Source organism: Chiloscyllium plagiosum, unplaced genomic scaffold, assembly GCF_037043375.1.
Source record: "Chiloscyllium plagiosum isolate Xiang-an unplaced genomic scaffold, Cpla_swu_hap1 HiC_scaffold_53X, whole genome shotgun sequence".
NCBI classification, from domain to species: Eukaryota; Metazoa; Chordata; class Chondrichthyes; order Orectolobiformes; family Hemiscylliidae; genus Chiloscyllium; species Chiloscyllium plagiosum.
This window is the reverse complement of record NW_028270191.1, coordinates 23571909-23595694: the sequence shown is the minus strand read 5'-3', so window position 1 is coordinate 23595694 and position 23786 is coordinate 23571909. Positions and strand designations below refer to the sequence as shown.

At 40.5% G+C, this 23786-nt stretch overlaps 1 protein-coding gene across 8 annotated transcripts in view; it reads left to right on the top strand.

Moving 5' to 3' along the window:
- The window catches only part of LOC122543258 (sodium channel protein type 8 subunit alpha-like), a 418530-nt gene that overhangs the window by 93045 nt on the left and 301699 nt on the right, over positions 1-23786 (top strand). For 5 of the 8 annotated variants that reach the window (XM_087985565.1, XM_087985570.1, XM_087985567.1 and 2 more), the window contains exon 7: positions 9000-9091. In XM_087985565.1, coding sequence (XP_087841691.1) covers positions 9000-9091 — 92 coding nt within the window. Of the gene's footprint in view, positions 1-8805; positions 8898-8999; positions 9092-23786 lie in introns of all 8 variants that reach the window. The other 3 variants (XM_087985571.1, XM_087985568.1, XM_087985566.1) reach the window with 1 other exon arrangement.

Below are 23786 nucleotides of genomic sequence, written 5' to 3'. Positions count from 1 at the left end.
GGGATACACCTGCTCCAATTGGCCCACAAAGAGACCAAAAAATAAATATAGTCTGGCTCCTGATCACAACTGTGGAAGCTGTTGTATATGGAATATTACATTGGCTCTACCCACTCTACTGATATCACAATGTCTGTAGGTTGAGACAAAGAATTCTATTTCAGCTTTTGGGAGGAACAGATGTATTTCTGCTAGCTCCCTAGATTCCAGGTAATTATACCTGACAAAATGTTGTTGTACCTATTGCTATCCTGCATAAGACCCTTTTGTTATCTGAGAACTCTGCCTCTTCTGTAGATATTCTATGTTGTTGGATCCTCTACCACTAATCAACTAGCTCAAGACAAAGCAAACAGAAAGGATTGCTGGCAGTGAATTACTTCAAAACCTTTTACCCAGAAGCACACACTAATAGAGGTGGCAAATACGACATAATGCATGAGTTGTCCTGTGGAAAAATACCACATCTGACCCCCATCATGATGCGAAGAAATTCTGAAAACCCAGAGAAAAGATTAAAAGTTCAAGCATGTGAAATTGTCACATTAAGAGCATTGTCACTCTAAGAGTCAGACAGCAACTAAAACACAGTTACCTGCATAGAAAGGCACTAACAACCAGGGAAGCAACAAAAAAGCCAAAACCCCACTCGAAAGGCAAAATTCCATTCAGAAGTTGGTAAGAAGTGCCTGAGCAAGAGTGTAGACTAGAAAAAGAAAGGAAATCCAACCTCATTACAAAATACAGAGGCCTTAGCAAAGGCTGCTCTGTAAGAAGCAAGGAAGGCTCTGAGAGGTAAAGTTAGAGATCCTTAAGGGAAAAGGGAACAACTTTATGAAAAATGGTGTACAGGCTGGAAAGGGAAGGCAAAGGAACGTAAAAGAGAGTTCTCACCACTCGCATCAAGCATTGATGCCATTGCCATTCAGCTTCCTGAGGCGCAGTTTCAAACCACAGTGAAAGGGCCAGAAATCAAATTTAGACCAGAGTTACAGTCAGGAATACTTCAGAATTGATTTAAGCTGAAATCAAGCAAATTGAAAGAAATCTGGTGAAAGAATCTAGCAGAAGAAGAAAGTCAGGAAAAATTAAAGATTTAACATGACTGGGACTAAGCAACAATTAAGCCGTGATTTTGGCAAGAAGATTTAAAAAGGCTGCAGCTGGAGAACTTTATTTAAAAATTTGCATAGAAAAAGATGCTCGGATTTAGATTATGAACAGCAGGAACATATCAATTTTCCCCAGGGATGAAGTGGGACGTTTAGCTGCAGAATGCAGGAAACTCCTAGAAGAAATGGGTAGGCACCATTTTGATTGATAAAAAGATGGCAAAACTCAGTCAGCACTAAAGATACAGTATCACCAATGAACAGATTTTAAAAAGCGTTAAAGCAAGTAAATTCTGACCAAATAACCAGTAATACAAGTTACAGCTTTATAAAAGAATTTAATATAGTATTACAGAAATACAGTGTTATAAAGACTGACAAATAAAGGAACTTTTGCAACATTTTTGTGGTATAGAGTCTAACAAGCTCTACAGTTCAATTTAAAACAGCATTGATGAATACAAACTTAGAGAGAACAGCAGATTTCAAGCAATTGAAATTATATAGATTTAAAATGCCTTTACAGTATTAAGGCTAATCAGCACATTGAGAAGAAATGGAACAATTATTGAATACTTTGGAGCAGATTCAAGGTCAGAGAAGGACCAAACCAAATATAAGATTGTACTTCATGGAGGTGACCATTCTTCAGACACAGCATTGCCTCAAAATCAAACACTCCATGCAGAAGAAACACACAGCTGCAAAGTTTCAGGAAGGGAGGAGGATACACATGCAAAGACCTTTAATGTAATAAAGCAATTGCTTGAGAAAATATACCTGAGGCATTTATAGGGGAAATTGGTAATCTCAATGATCCAGGTTGCATAAAACTTGTTAATATCAATGGATATTCAACTCAATTTAAATTTAATTCCAGTCCCGAGGTCATTATCCTGTCAGAGCAGTTATCATGGCTAAAAAAGAAAAAGCATCAACCTACAGCAACTTGGTGTGCCGCAACTTCAACTTCCTTAGCAGAGAAGAAATTTGATGAACTCCTGGAGAGGAGACGATCCAGAAACGAACTCTTGTTGACTAACTAGTCAAGCAGCAGCCAGTAGAAGATTTCTTTGGGCTTCCTCGACTCATGACAACATCCAAAAAGTAGAGAGAATCTCTTGAGATTACTTACGACAGCATGGAAGAAATGTTTCATATGGCCGAAAAGAAATGATGGCTAGCAAGCTAAGAGAGGAACAAATTTGACAAGAATTGAAGAGTGTTCAACACTCTCTGCTATCATGTGCCAGTGTTGTTTTGAAGGATGACCAGAACAGAAATCTGGCACATTGGCGGAAAGCACATACTTTAAGCAGTGAGAGCATTTCAAGATTTTGGACAATCTATGAGTGTATGACATAGGACTTGCTAGCCTAGTTTCCCTTTCGGAGGGTGCATCAGAAAGAATACACAAGGCATGTGGTGTTGGGGAGGGGTGGTGGGAGGACACTTGTGCATTGCCAGGTATGCAACCATTAAGTCGTGTGGTGGCCAGATATCTTAAAAGAGATTGACGACCTTGTCTCTTGTTGTGCAATCTGCAATTATAAAGGATTGGTAGTCTGGAAAACACTCCCATCATCATCAAGGGCAGAGCAGAAGCAAACACTCAGCAAAACATGTGCAAAGAAGCAAATACTGGCAATAAAAATGTGAAGCACTATCTGCTTGAGCCCATTCAGGAATTTTCACTGATCATCTTGAGAAACAGAACAGTCAATGCCAGTGACCAAGGAAGTGCTGGGTAAGCAGGAATCTTTCAGTAACATGACTGAGCATCTGAAAAGTTCTACTCTTGCCCCCCCAACCCCAGCCCCTTGTCAAGCAATCAGAATGGGCAACTGAAGGTCTCCCCCCTGATCTACAAATTGAGGCAGATAAGCTGCAGCCTACCCCATTGAAATCAGACTGGCATCCACAGATTTAAGACACCAGTGAAGAAGAGGAAACTGTCTCGTCTAAACATCCAGGATACTGCAAAAAAAGACCTGGCCTCTTTCAATTGTTAAGCTTTTGCCTGGTCTCGAAATCCAGGATACTACAAAGATTAAAGTATTTGGTTTCAATAGAGTAGCCAACTTCCATGACGGACATTCATGAGATTCAAGGAGCCCAAATGATGATACAGTGCAACTACATGAGTTAACAGGGAAGAGTTCCTCTGCTAAGAGAATTCTGGAGATTAAGGATACATCCTCTTGATAAGGTGATCAAAAATGACATCTGTGGAGAACAACATCCTCCCAAGGGTATCAAAGAGATTAACGATCCACAGATCAGGACCAGGGTCAACAGACTTACCATTCAAGCAGCAGACTTACCATTCTCTCAAGGCTGAAGAGATGGCATTTGGACAAAAATGTGCCACATTCCGATCGAATGCATTTTTGAAGCCAGAGGCTTTTGGGGAAGGTGAGACAGTGGTAAATGCAGTGGAGTTGTATACATGATTAGTATTATGGGTTAACAATGAGGAACAACAGCTTGAGGAGAGATGTTGTATACAGGTAATAGTTCTGAGGGGTTAATGTTCATATATACTGGTTTCGCTCGTTCTACTGTTAATACACACAGTCTGTGCATGGAGATGAAGTGTTCTACTTTAGTTTTTGAAGGGATTGGATATATTTGTACCAGCTCCATGAGGTCTAAGTACTTATGTCTGAACAAATATAGTTGTACTTACTGCTATTATGCAATAAACCTCCTTGTTACCTAAGAAAATACCTGTTCGGTAGATACTGCATGGTGATGTACCCTCCACTACTAATAACTAGATAGGCCCAAGACAAAGGAGGATTAGGCCAATTAATTATTTCAAACAGCCATTGAATGGCTATCTGGGAAAACATCACAGAAGCCATGAAGACTTCATTGTGGAAGCCTCAGCTTAAAATTGCAGACAGACTCTGGTGTAGCACTGATTCTACCCAGTTGCAAATCTATCACACATCGTGATATTTGGTGGATTAGGAATGCTTGTTGAAACTTGGAAGATAGCATCTACAATACAACAAGCAGCAACTTTACTCCATTGACTTTCCAATGACATGCTGCCACATTCCTGAGGAGTTGTCCACTGAGCAAATGAGGAATGATTTAAAGATACCTTTGAAAAGCTGTTTGACGTAAGAATAAGGCAGTCATGTTTTCACAACTTCAACTTGTACACTGCCTGAGAGGTTGGCCAAGATTAGGGTTCAAGAACTCCTGAATGCTCAGGAAATGTAGGTGTGTTGGCCTCAGACTGAGAGAAAAAAATGGCCAAGATAGAGCTACCTGGGGAGTGATCTCTGGTAGTGGTGTTGTTTTCCTATGAACAACAAAGATGCGGGGAAGCAAAGAACAAAAGGCAAGCTAAAAAGACTGGGTAGTTCCAGAAAAATCAGACAATGCATCCTTGCTTTCACTATGGAAAGCTATGTTGGATTGCAATTGGACTCCACAGCCATGTTGGAACATAACAGATAACTCTACGCTCGGAAGAAACAACAATCTTTGATAAGGAAGAGAAACAGATCCTGTGTAAGAATGCACTTGTGTTCTTATGAATGTTTTTATGATTTAATTGCAAGAATAGAGGAAATCTCCTCCTTTGTAATAGAAAGAGGTGGATATACATTTCTGTTCAGTTAATCATATGGGAATTTGGAGAATGAATTGTTGCATGCAGTGACCGTCCCAGACTAAATACATGGGAGTGCTGCCCACACAGCTGATTTGTAACAGTAGCTTTCAAGAGACAGTTTTATTTCTTGCAGGACATGATGAGCTACATCATAACTATTTTCTACACCCCACCTCTGAGACTAAGAGCAGGGCAAAGTGTGAAATAAGCTTGACTTGTGTTTCTTATTGACACCGGAAGAGGTGTTCTGTTGTAATGCACTGCAGAAATTCACCAAAGCTCCTCAGACAGCACCTCTCAAACCCACAACACTTCTATCTAGATGGGCAAAGACAGCAGATACATGAGAACACCACCATCTGCAAGTTCCCCTCCAAGCCGCTCACTATCCTGACTTGGAAATATATCACCGTTCCTTCAGTGTCGCTAGGTTATAATCCTGGAATTCCCTCCCTGAGGGCATTGTGTGTCTACCTAGAGCACATGGACTGCAGCGATTCAAGAAGGTAGGTCACCATTCCATTTTCAAGGGCAAATCGAAACCCAATTAATGCTGGCCCAGCCTGTGATGCTCACATCCCATGCGTGAATAAAGAAAAGCTCAGCTAGTGAATTGCATTGTCACATGATTTGAATGATGAAATATGAGCTGCGATTTCTTAGGATTGCGAAAGGGAAACTGCTTAAATGAAAGGAGAGACAACATAGGCCTTTAAAATAATGAAACCCATTCAAAGTGTCTAATGAGCATTGAACCAGAGAGGAATAATGCTTTGGAGTCCTGAAGCCACGGACATAAATTAAGGGTCAAGATAATAGTTGCATTTTCTTGCTCAGTGGCAGCAGTGGAATATACCTCCTTCATCGAGCTTGCTTATATGTGACAAACACTTTCACCAGCCTCTCCCACAACTGTGACATATGGTGCAGTTTTGCCAGCATCCTGGTTGAGCGATCTGTATGAAAATGCTTTCTTGTTCTCAGCAGCTGCTGATCCAACTTGGGAATCAGAACCTTTGCTGTTCCAGATCGATAGTCAGTGTAGCGGTAATGTGCGATCCGTTTGCTCAAGCTGCAACAGGAACAGCAGGTACAGAAAGTTGACAATGTTTTAGAACAATACAAAGTCTAAGTCTTTAATCCCGTTCAAAGAATTGAAGATTGATAACAGACAATGTTTTGAAGCTGAGAGCCTTGACAGGAGCTGCTTGACATTGATTCAACACTTTTGGCCAAATAGTACATGAGGTTTGGCTGTAAAAAGAAAACATTTGCGAGCATCAACGAAGAATGTCAAGATATCGGAGTATTGTGTACTGTTTTGGTCACTTAAGGAAGGATGTAAATGTATTTGAGGCTGTTTAGAGAAGGTTCACTCAATTGGTTCCAGAGATAAGAAGTTTGTCTTATGAAGAGAGATTGAACAGTTTAGACCTATACGCACTAGAATTTAGAAGGAAGAGAGGAAATCTAATGGAGGTATGTAAGATGTTAAAGGGGATTGACAAAGTCGATGTACAGAGGATGTTTCTTCATGTGGGGCAATATTGAACGAGAGGTAATAGTTTTAGAATAAGAGGTAGCAGATTTAAAACAGAGATGAGGAGAAATTACTTTTCTCAAAGGGTCTTGAATTTTTGGAATTCACTGCCCTAGAGTGTGGTGGATGCTGGGACAGGGAGGTAAATTTTAAGGAGGAGATAGACAGATTTTTAATTAGTAATGGGTTAAAGAGTTATGGCAAACAGGCAGGAAAGTGGAGTTGAGGCCGAGATACGATCAGCCATGATTGTATTAAACGGAAGAGCAGGCTGAAGGGGCTGAATGGCCTCCTGCTTCTCCTACTTGAGTTTTTATGTCAAAGACATTGTCAAGAAGTTCTCCCTGGAACATCTCAATGATGAACAAAGAAATTATAATGTGTGGACAGGGATCCTTGATGATAGTAATTTTGCTAAATCGTTGAGGAAGCCCAGAACCGTTGAGACGTTGAATGATCATTCCAGAATCTGACGCTAACTTTTGAAGAAATAAAGGGTCAGTGTGACCTTTTATTGCTCAAGTTGCTATTTCTCAACAATGTTTGGGAGTTTCTTGAAGAGCTATAGAGTACTGCTCTCCCAGTCTTGGTAAAGAATCTGACAACAGCAAAAAACTTTTACCCATGATAATTTTGGCAACTGATTCTTGCAAGCAAAGCTTGCTTCCAGGCAGAAAGAGAACCACAATGTCATACTTCCTTTAACATCTACAAAATAATGCATTTTTATTGATGTATCACTTTTCTTTAATTTGTAATGACTGCATTTTCAGTGATTGGCATAATTGCACAAACTTTGGAAAACTGTCATCCAGGGCAGATCCCAATAAAAATGTAACTTGCCTAAACTTGAGATGTAGCAATGCAGGAAGCTAAAATAGACTTGATTACTATATGTGCAAGACCTGATTTAACTTGAAAGGAATAGGGTTTGACTGAGTTGAAATCTGGCTTGAATGTTGAAATCAAATTTTTGCTTTTAGGCCTTTGCTAGTTGACTCCTAAGTGCGAAATAGTGTGACCAAGGTTATAAACTGTATAAACTGTCATCCTCTTAGCTGGACTTAAAGCAGTTAATCGATGTGGTAAAGAGAAGCAGGCTGATATTGAGTTTTTTGTATAGAACAGTTGAGTTTATAAAGACAGGCTGAATGAATTTACTGCACTTCTGTGAGGAACTACGGTATGCAAATAAAGACAATGCGCTCAATTTCATATGCCTTATTGCGGGAAGCTTTAAATGTCGAATATAATAGGCATTTGATGGCTAAAGTGAAAAATTATTATAGCAATGGCTTGTGGAAGTTGATAATGGTTCCCAAGATAATTAGTAGTGGTTGCAGTGGCCACTGGAGTTTTCCAGGAGCTGATGTTGGAATCTGGGCTTTGATTAATCTAATGAGTGAATTGTAAGCAGAACAAATGTGTTTGTGGATCAGACTAAAATGTGGGAAGGCAAAGTGCCCTGTGCGAGAAAGACATTTACAGTGATACTGAGGGTAGAAATAAATATCATCGAATACAGTGAAATTCACTGATAATGCCTCTTTGTGTTTAAAAAGTCTAGTTCTGTAATGAGGAGAATACTATTAAAAATTAAAAATCAGAAGAAAGCAAGGCACATGATATTTGAAACAACCATTGACATCATTGTCATGTTGTGTGTCAGCAATTTGGACTGTCTGGATAAGTACATAGCCACTGTATAAGGCTTGAGACCACATTCAGTGTCTTGGTCTCTTTTACTGTATTGCCAGATATGATGTTCCTCTGTCTGCTATGTAAAGCATATGTCTGTTATTGCTGCAGGTAATTTCTTGCCTCGTGCAGTCAAAAATACACACGAAAATTGGAAATGATACAAAGATGAAGAACAAAGATGATACAAGGACTTACATTAAGTGTTCCTGAGCCTGGATTCATTCACAGTCTGAGGGAAAGAAGGAAGATATTAGTTAACTCCATAGAATCATGGATACTAGTAATCTTTACCTAAGTTCAGACAAGTGTTTGAGCTGAGAAACTCAGAAGCACCATTGATATGCGAGCTTGAGAATTAAGAAAAGCAAGAAAATTACTGCTGCTATTTGGGTCCAAAACATTAGTCATATGACAGACTGCAGGGATATTACTCAACAGGGATCTAGGAGTTCTGCTTAGTTGTGACACTCAAGGACAAACCTGAAGTCAGGATTCCCCTGCAGGGAAAGTAAAGGTTCCAAACTGTTTTCTTTGTGGAAAAAGGATTGAAATTCTCCTAAAATACATGACGGGATGAGAAAGCAGCTCACGTCCAAAGTGACTCAATTACAAGTTGTCATTTTTTTAAAAAATAGCTTATAAATAGGTCATCACTGGCCTGTGAACTCATGGAAATAATGAACAAAGCATGCACACAATGAAAGACGCAATTTTTAATTTTTGAAAAAATGGTTTGCTGAACATTGCTTTGGTGCAAAATGTAGCCATGGTCCTCAAAGGGTTAAAATATAACCATGAATAACTGTGATTTAATTCTGCAGGTATGTAACAGAATTTGTAAACCTAGGCAATGTTTCAGCTCTTCGCACTTTCAGAGTATTGAGAGCTTTGAAAACTATTTCTGTAATTCCAGGTAAGAAGTCTGTGATTGGTGTTAGGTGTTGAGTAGGCCCTGTGTACCTCTAGTTGTTTTGTGTCTTGTCATTGTGTTTGTGTGTGACCTCCCTCATTGCAGATATGTGACAGAGTTTGTGGACCTTGGCAATGTGTCAGCGTTGAGAACGTTCAGAGTTCTCCGAGCTTTGAAAACTATCTCAGTCATTCCAGGTGAGAGCCCATTTAAACACGAAGGCTGACTTTTCCCGTTTGCAGTGCAAAAATCTTTCAGCATATTGATAATGCATGAGAAACTCATCAGCTCACTTGCTTTTAATTCAGTCAGTTGGGAGATATTGTTTGATTTCACTGGAGATATGCATGAATGGCTCATTAGAAAAGATCTGAGCTTTTCCCAAAAACATAGGTGCTACATTTCACCTAATCACATTTCACTTAATCACATGAGGCTAAGATTGGGGAAAAAAACAACTAGGCCTCAAGCATCCTGATCACTATCCAATGGACTTGTACTGCATGGACAAGATTAGAATTTGGCTCCCTCCCTCTCTCCAACAACTTAGCTTCTTTTCATGCTGTTTGAGGTTTGCAGTATGGGTTTACATATGAAAAAAAAGTCAGTTGGGCATAGTGCCATTGGATACTTGGCACTCATGGGAAATGTGCCCAAGATTGATTCAGTGCCTTCAGGGAGAAAAGGGGAGGACATCAGAAAAAAAAACACAGCTGCTTGAAATAAAGATTCACTGCAATAAAGAACCAGCTATCTGAATGCAAGTGATTCCCATTTCCTTTCTTTGTGTGTTTGCCTGGGTCATGGACTCTGGTGAAGGGCTTGACGGTTGACTATTGTGCATCTCCCTTACAGCTACTTTCACTGGTGTGCTGGACCATTTGCTGAAAGTATGCTTGAAGGTAGAAACCTGCTGAGGCCGTTGTCATCTTTCAGTCAAACCGCCCTCCTGTTTCTTCACCCAGTGCTGCACCTTTGAATAGAGGGAAGAAAATTGCAGGACAGTGAAATTGCACTGTCATCAGAGGATGGGATTCTAACCCATATCTCAGTCTCTAGCACAAATAATTTGAGCTTAGGAGACTATAATAATTATGTTGTTCCCCACTTTTGACATAAATTAAAATACCTGGCATCTGTACATGATCAGAGGTGGCACCTGCACAGTTGATTTAAGAGTTGCAGTGCAATAAGCAGGCTTATATCAGCACTGAAGATTAAAATGTTGCTGGTGAGGCCTAACCTTTCCTTGGAATTGTTCCACTGCGAGTGCCCTCTTGACAGCTCCTTCTCAAAGTTAACCTGATGATCACTAACTGAAAAATTCCTGTATTGCCAATAATAATGGATTCCCAAATTATTCTTGAAAACGTTTGCACATGACACAGTTGACATTCATATTTTCTTACAAAACTACATTCACCTGCATATGGCAGATAACGATTTACAATATTAATGCTTCTCTTTTTAAAAATGGTAAGATAGCTTGAATTTACTTTGACGTTTGCCTGCATTTTTGATTATAATTGACCCAAAAAAAGTTTTGATGAGAATTAGTATTTCACACTTTCATGTAACTATATTATTGATTCAGCCTTGGCGTTTAAGAAATGTGCATGGGATGTTAATCTAACCTGCTTGTGTTGTTTCTTATAAATTTGTATTTTTGCACCCTTATTTCAAGGATTCTTTGCACTTTGATCAACTCTACTCTACCTCTGCCACACTTGGGTTATATCTTTCTGCAATTTGCCAAAGGGAATAATGATCTAACCTTACAGAAAGTTATCTCAATTTGGTATTATTTTAAAACTGTGCTTTTATGAAAGAAGTATTCTCCTATATCTTTTGGTGGTTGCATTATTGACAAACCCTCTCTCAATCCTGGCTGTTAAGACTTTTGTGGAAGCAAAGTTTTTTTATAAACAAAAAATGGACAATTGAACCAGCAAACACAAACTCAATTCATGGAAGAATGGTTGGAATTCTCTTCAGGAGATGGTGAGCTTGGATGGAGGGAGGCAGCAGGACGGGCACTTAGTGAAGTGGGTGGTGACCATCCCCAAATAATGCCACCTTCCTATCTTCGCGGGAATTAGGGTTTTGGGCAGGAATGCTAACGGTCAGCCTTTATTAAAGGCATTTAGTGCCTGATCAAGGGACTGAATGCCGGGGAGGAGAGTCCAGAGAGGATGGCTGAGAGCCACCCTCTGTAGTGATTGTAACAAGGTCAGCCAGGTGCACAACGTAGAATGAGTTCCCTGATTGGGGCTGTTAATATGGTCCAATCAGGGAGCCCTGGCTGACAGATATAAACAGGAGGGTCAGAGGTTCTGTTCACTCTGAGAGCTGGCTTTGAGCGGGTTGGATCAGCGTCAAGGACTCTCCACATGTACGTAAAGATTGGCTCGGTGAGAGGATACCGGCCTCTATGGAGTTAATTCAGTGGTGGCAAGATTGGGATTAATTATGTAACTGTGCAAAAACGCCTACTGGCTGAAGCCCAACTCGACTTCAACAGGCATTACGATGGCTTTATCATTGGAAAATATGGCAAGTGGAGCATATGAGTTGCAGGGTATTCCGACTGAGCTTGGGGAACACCATTTGAGTGAAGGCAATTGCAGAACCTTGCTCAGGACATTTCCTGAACAGAGGGACACTAAGTCAGCCCACAACAAAACCCCAAAACAAAACCAGGTCTCGGTCAAACGGTTAAAATGTTTTTCAGGATCCAGGCCAACAAACCATTGTATTCCAGTATGCAGACAAAAGAATCCCACGAGCCCCAAATTGGGTAAGAGAATCCATAAGCCAGTGTCCAGGAGAGTACATACCCTGGAAAGTCCACCAACATCTGATTTGGAACAGTTAAGTTGCTGAGTAACATGCAAATTAGAATGAATGAAAATAAATGTCTTGTTAAATGGTCACGGATAATGGGTCATCATTTACCAGCAGGAAACTTGAGTATTTCCTAAAGTCAAATGGTATTCTTCATATGAAGACAGCTCCAAACCATCATCATCCAATGGTCTGGCAGAAAGAGCAATCCAAACTTTGAAGGCAGGCTTAAAGAAACAGCCTACAACTTCACTTGATAATAAACTGTCCTGTTTGATTATCAGAGCATCCCTCATGCATTGACAGAGATAACTCCAGCAGATTTGCTGGAGAAGACTCCACACCAGGTTAAAACTGATCTTCCCAGATATGGGGTGGGGGTCCTGGATTGGGGGGAGGGAGAGGGCGAGGAGGTGTGAAAAAGCATCAGGACTGGACACAAGACTCCGCTAAGCGAGAGAGACAGTTTACTTTAGGGGACAAAGTTTGGTGTAGGAACCATGGGAATAGCCCTGCATGGGTAAGAGGCATGATCACCACAAGGTCAGGTCCAGTGACTTATAAAGTTTTGGTAAGTGCGATGGTCCAGAACAAGCAGGTGGACCATATGAGTGCTGTAAACCCGCAAACAGTACGAGAGCAAAACATGCCCGGCTCCTCAACAGCCTTTCTGACTGTTCCAGAACCCATGGATTCTTACTCTTCCTCGGAATCTGAGATGGACACAGCAGATCTCACTGCCTCGACGCCTTTGCTGCTTGAAGAAGAGAATCAATTTCTTCTGGGATGCTTTGGACGCAAGAGGCAAGCTACTGTGCATTACACACCACCTGTACTCGAGACAGAGGTGGAGGAACCTAACCCGATACTAAAACGCAGCATTAGCACAGGAGCTTCTCTCTGTTCTCTGCAGTCAAAACCCACATTAAACCTGAAGAAAACCAGTTCATCTTTCCTTCAGCAATTATTGTAAGCTGTGATTCTACCTTGATAAGTGAACTAGTGACCTGATGTCTCTTGCAGACTAGTGGAAGGAGGAAGATGACTGAAAAGCAACATTTTGACCATAATTGTAAGAGTCATAATCTAAGCAACTCTTGATGGAGTTTGTGTTTCAATCTGCAGAGTGATTTTTTTTGTTTTATCTGACAAAATGATTTATGTAAAAGCAACTATGACGAAAGAGAGATTGTTTGTTTATAGATGGAGCGTCTGGAGAGGCCTACTCCTGGACAGCTCTGGAGGGAGTTAGTTTTTGTGTTTTATCCGAAGATTGAAAGCTGAATGTTAGATTATTTGAGGAGGAGTAGTTTTTTTATTGTTTAGCTGAGCATTTTATTTCCTTTTAACATTTATATGTTTACTTTTTTCTTTTTTTTTGAATGCTTAATATTAAATCTGTGGGTAAGGAGAGGTAGTTTACTTTTATATATAAGGTGCTGTTCAGTTTTTTTTATGCTTAATGTCACAGAGGGTATTCAAGGGACACTGAGTGTAATGACTAGTAGATTTAGAGAAGTGATTACACAGCAGGATCAGTCAGATCGATGATTGACTGTCGGGAAAGGGAAGAAGGTAGTTCAGACGTCTCCTGCAGCTATTCCTCTCTCAAACAGATATTCCATTTTAGGTACTGTTGAAGGGATAGTCTCTCAGAGGAAAATAGAAGTGGTAGTAGGATCTTGGGCAAGTTGTTGTCCACACTGGTAGGAATGACATTGTTTGGGGAAGTGTTCAGGCTTTGCAGAGTGAATATAAGAGGTTTAGTAGAAGGTTAAAAAAACAGATCATCAAAAGTGATAATCTTTGGTTTACTTATGGTGCCAAGTTAGATTTAAATTTAGATGTTATTGTCACATGTACTCAAGCTCAGAAGTACAGGAGTACAGTGAGAAGTACATAATATCGCCACACAGGGTGCCATCTTAGCTACCGAGGTGCAAAAAACGTAGGTACAAAGTAATAAGACAAACAGTTAAAAAGTTAAGCATTATTTCATAGAATGAGTAGAAAAATAAAGAAATAAGGTAATAGTTAAGATTAAAGTCTTTCTTAATTTAAACTAGGAAAATAAAGGAATAAGTTAAAAGTTCAACAGTCTTTGATGATGGAAGCTCTAATGAGGGAAGGAAAAAAAGGATGGGGAGATAAATCACTGGCTGAAGAGGTGGTGCAATTTGCAGAGATTCAATTCCTTGGGTCATTGAGATCTCTTCTGGGACACAAAAGATTTGTTCAAAAATGATGGGTTTCACCTGAATTGGAAAGGGACAAATATTCTAGTGAGGATGTTTGCTAGTTCTATTTTGGGAGCCTATAAACTTTTTTGGGAGGGCTTCCTAAGTAACAGTGAAAATAGAAAGACAGATGAGGATGGTTCTGAATCTGAAAAAAAACAAGTTAATTAGAAAAGACAGACAAGCGCAGGTCAGAGAATGAAGTAACTCTGAAGAATTAAACTGCAATTATTTCAGTGTAAGAGCTCTTACAGGTGAGGCTGCTGAACTCAGCATGGATGGGAACATGGGACTGGGATGTCATAGCTATTGCAGAAATGTAGCTGAGGGAAGGACAGGACTGGCAACTCAATGTACTGGGTTTTAGATACTGTATGAAGGATAGAAAGAGAGGAGGGTAAGTGGTGTTTTTGATGAAGGAAAACATTACAACTGTAATAGAGAAGATATTTCTGAGGAATCATTTAGCGAAAATACATGAGTTGCAATTAGAAATAAAAAAGGGATGATCACCTTGATGGGATTGTACTATAGTACCCCTCCCCCAACAGTCAGAGGGAAATTGAGAAGCAAATATATAGCGAGATCTCAAATATGTGTAAGAATAATAGGGTTGTAATAGTAGGGGATTTTAATTTTCCAAATATTGACTGGGACTGCCATAGTGTTAGAAGTTTGAATGGTGAAGAATTTGTTAAATATGTTCAAGATAGTTTTCTTTATCAATATATAAATGTTCCTACGAGAGAAGGAGCAAAACCTGACCTTCTCTTGGGGAAAAAAGGCAGGGCAAGTGACTGAAGTGTTTGTAGGGGAACACTTTGGGACTAGTGATCATAATTGTATTAGTTTTAAAGCAGTTTATGCCAAAGGATAGGCCTTGTATAAAAGTTAAAGTTCCTCATTGGAGTAAGACAAGTTTTAATGGTATGAGACAGGAACTTTCAAAAGTTGATTGGAGTAGATTGTTCACAGGTAAAGAGGTGACTGACAAGTGGGAGGCTTTCAAAAGTGAGATAACGTGAGTTCAGAGGCATTATGTTCCTGTTAGAGTGAAAGGTAAGGCTGGTAAGATCAAGGAAAAATGAATTAATAGAGATATTGAGGTTCTAGTCAAGAATAAAAATGAATCATAAATTAGATGTAGACACTTGGAACAAATAAATCTCTTGAAGAGTATAAAGACTGAAAGGGCATTCTTAAGAAGGTAATCAGGAGGGCAAAGAGGAGTTATGAGAGAGCCTTGATTAAAGATAATTCAGAAGATTCTACGAATATATTAAGAGCAAGAGAGCAACTAGAGAGAGAGTAGGACCCCTTAAAGATCAATGAGGTCATCTTTGTGTTGAACCTTAGGAGTTGGGAGAGATAGCATATGAATATTTTGTGTCAGTTGTTACTGTTGAGAAAGAGTTGGAGACTAGAGAACTTGGAAATAAATATTGATGTTTTGAAAACAGTTCACATAACAGAAATGGAAATGCTGGAGGTCTTAGAAAACATAAAGGTAGATAAATCTCCACGACCTGATCAAGTGTTTCCCAGGATGTTGAGGGAAATTAGGTAGGAAATTACAAGGCCCCTAGCAGAAATATTTATATCATTTTTAAACACGGATGAAGCACTGGAGGACTAGAGTGTAGCTAATGTTGTGCCATTGTTTAAGAAAGGCTATAAGGAGAAGCCTGGAAACTAGAGGCCTGTGAGCCTGACATCGGTGGTGGGGAAGTTGTTAGAGTTGATTCTGAAAGAAGGGATTTACATTGAGGAAGGAGAGGCAAAGATTGATTAGGGATAGTCAGCATGGCTTTGTGTGAGGAAAATCATGTCTCACAAACTTGATTGAGTTTTTTAATGAAGTAACCAAAAAGATTGATGAGGGCAAAGTGGTGGACATTGTTTACATGGATAACCTGAAATAAAGTGACAGCGTGAAATATGATGAAGTCTTTTGAAGTTAAAACAAAGAACTTATAGAAAAGTCATAAGACGAGAAAGGCATTCAACCAGAACAGGGGAAGTGATAAAAAATGTTAGGAATATAATGCCAGTAAAAAGTTGGGGGTGGGGATGTGTGAATGATCTGTTCCACCTTCGGGTTACTTTACTATCAGTCTGATCGAGGTATCTCATAAAGGTATAGTTGCTGCTATATTGGTCTAGTTACAGAGTGGACTTCCCTCCAACATAATTACACAATGTTCAGCATCATTCACGACTTCTCAGATATTCAGATATTGAAGCAGTCAACATGCAAATTCATCAAGACCTGGACAATATCCAGGCTTGGGAATGAAAAGTGGCAAGTAACACTCATCTCACACAAATGTCAGGCAATGGCCATCATCAACTAAGAGAATATAACCATTGCTCCTTGATATTCAATGGCATCGCCATCACTGACACCTTCACTATCAACATCCTGGGGTTATCATTGACCAGAGGCTCAACAGGACTAGCCTTATAAATGTACTAGTTACAACAGCAGGTCACAGGCTAAGAATTCAGCAGTGAGTAACACCCTCCTAACTCCCCAAAGCCTGTCCACCAACAACAAGGCACATGTCAGGAGTCTGATGGAATACTTCACACTTGTCTGGTTGGGTGCAGCTCCAATATTATTTGACACCATCCAGGACAAAACAGCCACTTAATTGTCACCACATTCACCACCGTCAATATTTACTTCCTCCACCACTGACACTCAGTAGCAGCAGCAGTGTGTACCAGCTACAAGATACACTATAGCAACATACCAAGGCTCCTTAGACTGCACCTTCCAAACCCATGGCCACTTCCATTTAGAAGGACAAGGGCAGCAGATATATGGGCACACCACCACCACCACCACCTGCAAATACCCTTCTAAGCCACTCACCATCCTGACTTGAATGTTGCTGGGTCCAAAACCTGGAAACCCATCTTCATGACACTGTAGGTGCCCCTAGACCTCACAGAGTGCAGTATTTCAAGAAGGTGGCTCACCACCACCTTCTCAAGGAAAATTTGAGATGAGCAATAAATGCTGGCCTTTTCAGCTATGCTCGCATCCAAAAACAAATGTTTAAATGTGATTGATTTCAAAAAGAACCATCACTCATCATTGCCACTGAAGATCGAAACAGGTAATGTTTACACACTTGTTAGTCTGTTTATTTATAAGCAATCTATCTCAAAATCTACTGAATGGATTTCAGTGAAATCTGGTGCACAAATTGGGTATGGGCCAAGGAAAAACAGATTTGTTCTTGATGAAAATGCAAATCCAGATCACGATCCTAATCCTGGAATTTTTTTTAAAGGATCTGTTGACAATGGGCAATAAGATGAATTAACTTTGTTTTTAGAATATTGTTAGTTGTCTCAGCTGCAGTGGTGCAATTTGTCACACTTGTCAAAACATGAGCAGAGGTTTCAGAGCAGGTTGTTGGATGCGGATTAACTTGAAGCTTCTGCAGTGAGATTGAAGCTCTTACTGAAAGAAAATAGTTTCTCTGCTTTGATGTTATAAGGCATCAATCAGGTATGTAAAAGCCTCAAAGAAGAGTGGCATCGTTGTAATAATGTCAAGTTAATGTCGCATGGTGTGGATTGCTAACAGAGTGTGGCAGAGGTATATGCTCCTCTGAGTACTCTCTTCATTTTATTTGTTTTTTTTCCAAAAGCTTGTGTGATGATACACTTATAACTTGTACAAAAGAAGCTTTGAGGAACACCAGTAAGATAGGGAAAGTTGTGGCATGGAGTTTGAAGATTAGCGGTGAGGCAGTAGTCAGTTTTCAGCTGTTATGTCGTTTTGTTTCTATCCTGTTCAGAAATTTGTCTGATTCTGCCAGGCTGTGCTACCTCCAGTTTATCTGCCAAGTCAATCAATTGGGTTTTGAAAGTTCCCTTTCAAGTGTGCTAGGGACACTTGAAGTGTCCCTAGGAGTGCTAGCACCTGCAAGATGTCCTTTGCAGTTTCCAGTGCCATGCCTTAAATGCAGTACAGAACCTGATGTTTTCCTTTACCTGTCTTACTTTCTAATACCAGACCCAAATATTCATTGCTTCATCTGCTGAAGGCAGATGAACTGGTTTTCTTCAAGCTTAAAGTGAGTTTTGACTGCAGAGAACAGAGAGACAGCTCCTGAGCTAGTGTCGAGATCAAATCGCTTGTCTGAATCTTGTTTCCAGTCCCAAATTGTTCATAAGGGGAGGCACTGGCTGAGTGGTATTATTGTTTGACAGTTAATCCAGAGACCATGATAATGTTTTGGGGACCCAGGTTCAAATCCTGCCACGGTAGATGGTGGAATTTGAATTCAATTTTTAAAATTTGGAACTAAGAGTCTAATATTGATTGTCAGAAAAAACCTGTCTAGTTCACTGATGTACTTTATCGAAGGAAACTTCCTTATCTTGTCTGGCCTTCATGTGACTCCTGACCACACAGCAATGTGGTTGACTCTTAAACTGCCCTCTGAGTAATTATGGATGGGCAAAGAATGCTTGCCTAGCCAGCGATGCCCACATCCCTTGAATGAATAACTTTCTTTAAAATGACCTGAGAACCAATCACACGGTTGTTGGTGGGCTGGGCATGAGGGCTTTGTTATTGATAACTGGTCACTGCTCCATAGACCAATCAATGTCTTGTTGCCAACCACAGTTGCATCTAACCTGGCCCCTCAGGTCCAGTTTGTCTGCAACCTAAACTATGTTGACTTTTTTTGTGTTCAAGCAGCTATTTAAATGATGCCTGCCATGAGTGTCAGTTTACTACTTTTCAAAACATGCAGCAATCTTTTAAAAACCAGTTTTAAAACAATTCCTTCTCATTTCAATCCACAATTTCAAGAAGCACAAAAATGAAAGACACCACCTTTACAAATGCAAGAGTTGTTAGAGGACCCTCCTCGATTGCGAGAGCAATGGTCAAGCCTTGGATGAGCTTGGTACAGATTTCAGTTATGAGAAACATCTTTGAGCCTGATCAGAAGTTAGCATAGTGAGACCACAAGTGTCAAAAATTCAGTGCCAGTTAGTAGCACTTCAGGCTTGGCAAGGGTTCTTGTGGTGCAATGGTCTCCCTACTACTGAGCCAAGTGACCTGTGTTCCAGTCCCACCTTTTGCAACAGTGTGTTGTAACATCTCTGAACAGACTGATTAGGAAAATTTAAAAACAATGACTGCAGGTGCTGGAAACCAGAGTCTAGATTAGAGTGGCACTGGTAAAGCACAGCAGGTCAGACAGCATCCGAGGAGCAGGAAAATCAACGTTTAGGGCATAAGCCCTTCATCAGGAAGGGCCAATGAATGGCTTATGCCTGAAACATTGATTCTTCTGCTCCTCGGATGCTGCCTGACCTGTGCTTTTCCAGCACCACACTTTTCGACTCATAATCCAAAGCCCCAGGCTAAAGTGCTGGGGACGTGGATTCGAATCCCACCATGTCAGATTTGAATTGAATAACATTCTGGAATTTTAAAAAAAGGGTGAGTTGAATGGCGCCCATTTAACCACTGTTGATTATCGTTTAAAACCCATCTTGTTAATCAATATCCTTTCGGGAAGGAAATCTGCCCACCTTACTCTTCTGGCCTACATGTGACTCCACACCCACAGCAATGTGGTCTTAAGTGCCCTCTGGGCAATTAGGGATGGGCGACAAATGGTGCCCACATCCTATGTGCAATTTTTCAAATATATGCAGCCAGTTGAGATGGCTCTGTGGCATATGGCAAGGTAAATGCTGTTCAATAATAATGTATTCTTGATGTTTAGATTAGATTAGATTACAGTGTGGAAACAGCCCTTCGGCCCAACAAGTCCACACCAACCCGCCGAAGCGCAACCCACCCATACCCCTACATTTACCCCTTACCTAACAATATGGGCAATTTAGCATGGCCAATTCACCTGACCTGCACATCTTTGGACTGTGGGAGGAAACCGGAGCAAACCCACGCAGACACGGGGAGAACGTGCAAACTCCACACAGTCAGTCACCTGAGGCGGGAATTGAACCCGGGTCTCAGGCGCTGTGAGGCAGCAGTGCTAACCACTGTGCCGCCCGTGCGTGCCACCGTGCCGCCCGTCAATATGTTATTTTAAAATATTGGGCAGAGGTTTGCTCAAGCTATCTGCAGAATGTAATTTGGGACCTTCTAGGTGTCTTTAACTTGTTTTCCACCCTCAAAGAGTAGCATCTCCAATGACAATTTACAAATTACCAAATCCAGATTTGCACTCTGACACGACTTCCTGATCTTTTGCCCAGGAATTTGTCTGCAAATTGCAACCAGTATGTAAATTAAATGCAATGATTTAAAAAAGAACTTGGTTCAACATGAGGTAGTAGTTTTAAACCAGTACTTGCATAGACTGATGCAAAGCAAATAAGCCAGATTGGAAGTGCTCACTGTAGAAGTGAATATCGTCAGAACTCTCCTCTCCAGTGTCCAAATGTTTGTTACATTTTGATGCTTTATCGAGTTATCCATAACAACAATGCACTGTTTGGTAAAATACAAAAGATTTATGAGGCAGTCTTAAAGAGATTATTTCTGGTGCAACCTCAAAGTATTAGGAGGTGCCCTGCTTGAGAAACTTTGCACAATTTGTTAAAGTGTGAAGCATCGCACTGTTAGTAAATTATGCCATTACTTTGCACTAGTGTAAGCCAAATACAACCTCACGTCACTGTAGGAGATGCAGAGGTTGGAGTGGTGGGAAAAATTCTACTGTTTGGAGCTAAGTTCCAGGAAGGTGGGAAATCACTCTTCCTACACATCTCTCTCTATCCTAGTCCTGACCTTCATTCCTGAGTCAAGCCTCATTGCACTTATGTGACTGGCTCATGTCAGGATTCCCACCATCAGACTGGAGCTTACCAGAGTGAGCAATTGAACATGAGTGGTGTTGCACTGGGTGCAACAGTGTAACACCAGAAGAGACAGTGAGGAACCTTTTAAGGTGCAGTATTGTCCTCCAAAGAAGGAAGTCTCCCAATGTAGGCTTTGTCAAAGACAGGAATCAGTTTGATGCCTGGAGTTAATAGTTCCTTCACAGCAATTCAGAAAAGACAATATAACTCCTGATTTGGGTCCTCACCAGATTGTGGAGGTGAAACCCCTTGAAGATAGCAATCCTGTCTTGTTTAGATTTGACATGGAACATAAGTGGTTTGTCAAATCTGATTTGAAAAAAAAATGCAGTAGGGACCTTGTCCCCTTGGGCACCTGATGAATTAATGGCTGGGAGCAGAGGTCTTTACTTGGTAGATTGTGCTTGTTGACATGAAGATTCAACAAAGAGCTGTGTGACAGTATTCAGGAGGGACTACTCTGTTAGAAGCTTTAACTCTTAGGTACCAAAGTCAGCTTATGGTGTAAATGCAGTTTGTGCCCTACATCTGTGGATCTTGGGCACAGATTGGTGTGAGCATCTGTTGCTGGTTCAATTGTTTCCATAGCAATGTAACATCAATGAGATGGTTAATTAAGGTTAAATGAATAAGTAATGTCAGAATACTTCATTAGTACTTCGCACAAATTGGCAAATCAACCTCCCCAAACCAGATTGCAAAGTAACGGCTCATTCATAACTGCTTCAATTGTTTTAATTCTCAATTTCTCTCTTGAGGAAGCTCAAGGGGGCAGAAGTTTCTACTTTCTTCGAGTGTTTTATGGTGTTTGCATCTCTTTGATTGCGACACAAGTGTTATTTCATTTAACCTATCCAAATTTTAAATATACAGGAGGCTTTGTGGCAGAGGAAGATGGATATTATGCTGCGCCACTGAACTGTTCCTTACAATTTGTTAACGTTTTGCTGTTGCTTCTGTTGCCAGTTTGCTAAGTTGTGATGGAGTTGATTGATATAAAGAAATGAAGTATTTTGAGAATTTCTGTTGAGTATTATCAAATTCTCAAAGACATGCCTTCAGTTAGGTATAGGCCACACACCCTCACCAAGAGAAGGCAATGGCTCAGTGCTGTTTTCACTAGACTATTAATCACTGGACACCCGGTAATGACCTGGGCTTGACAGATGGTGGAATTTGAATTCAATTGAAAATCTGAAATTAAGAGTCTCAAGATGACCGTGAAACCAGTATTGATTGTCATCTGGTTCGCTAATGTCTTTCAAAGGAGGAAATCAGATGTCATAGAGTCATACAGCATGGAAACAGACCCTTTGGTCCAACTCATCCATGCCAACCAAGTTTCCCAAACTAAAAAAGGCCCATTTGACAGTATTTGGCCCATATCCTGCTAAACCTTTCCTATTCATGTACCTGTCAAAATGTCTTTTAAATGTTGTAACTGTACTTGCCTCTACCACTTCCTCTGGCAGTTTCATCCACATATGAACCAGCCACTGTGTGAAAAAAGTTGCCCCTCAAGTTCCTTGTAAATCTTTCTCCTCTCACCTTAAATCTATGCCCTCTAGTTTTGAACTTCCCTACCCTGGGGAAAAGACCTTTGCTAGTCACCTTATCTATGCCCCTCATGATTTTATAAACCCCTATAAGGTCACACCTCAAACTTCTACATTGCAATGAAAAGAAATCCCAGCCTATTCAGCCCTTCCTTATAACTCAAACCTTCCAGTCCTGGTAACATACTTGTTAATTTTTTCTGCACCCTCTCCAATTTAATAATGTCCTTCCTATAACAGGGCGACCAGAACTCCAAAGGTGCCTCACCAACATCCGATACAACTGCAACATGAAGTTTCAACTTCTATACTTAATGGTCTGAGCAATTAAAAAAAATCAAGCATGCCAAATTGCCTTCTTTATCACCATGATTACCTGTGATGCAATTTTTAATGAACTATATACCTGAAATCCTAGGTCTGTCTCTTTGACAGCACTTCCCAGGGCCCTACCATTAACTGTATAAGTTATTTGTCTTACCAAAATATAATACTTTCCGTTTATCAAAATTAAACTCCATTTGCAAGACCTCAGCCCATTGGCCCAATTGATCAAGATCCCTTTGTAATTGTAGATAACCTTCTTTACTGTCCATTATGCCACCAATTTTGGTGTCATTCACAAACTTATGAACCATGCCTCCTGTACTCTCACCCAAATCATATATACAAATGGCTAACAACAGTGGACACAACACCTGTTCCTGCAAAACACCGCTGGCCATCGGCCTCCAGTCTGAAAAACAACTCTCCACCACCACCCTCTGTCTCCTGCCATGAAGCTTTTTTAGTATTCAATTGGGAAGCTCTCCCTGAATCTCATGTGACCTAACTTTACTAATTAATCTACCATGTGGAACTTTGTCAAAGACTTTACTAAAGTCCATGTAAACAATGCCTACTGCTCTGCCTTCATCAATCTTTTTGGTCATGACCTCAAAAAACTCAATCAAGTTGGTGAGACCTCATTCCCCATGCACAAAATCATGTTGACTATCCCTATTCAATCCTTACCTTTCCAAATACATGTAAATCCTCAGAATCCCCTCCAACAACTTACCCAACACTGATGCAGTTCTGTAGTTCCCAGGCTTCTCCTTGCAGCCTTCTTTAAATAAAGGCACAACATTAGCCACCTTCCAGTCCTCCAGCACCTCACCCGTGGCTGTAGATCATGCAAATATCTCTGCCAGAGAACCCACCATTTCTTCCCTTGCTTCCCACACTGTCCTGGGATACACCTGATCAGGTCCCAGAGATTTATTTGCCTTTATGTTTTTTAAGACCTCCTCTTCTGTGATGTGGACTGTTTTCAAGACATCAATATTTATTTCCCCGAGTTCCCTCGACTCCATGCCTTTCTCCCCAGTAAATACTCACACAAA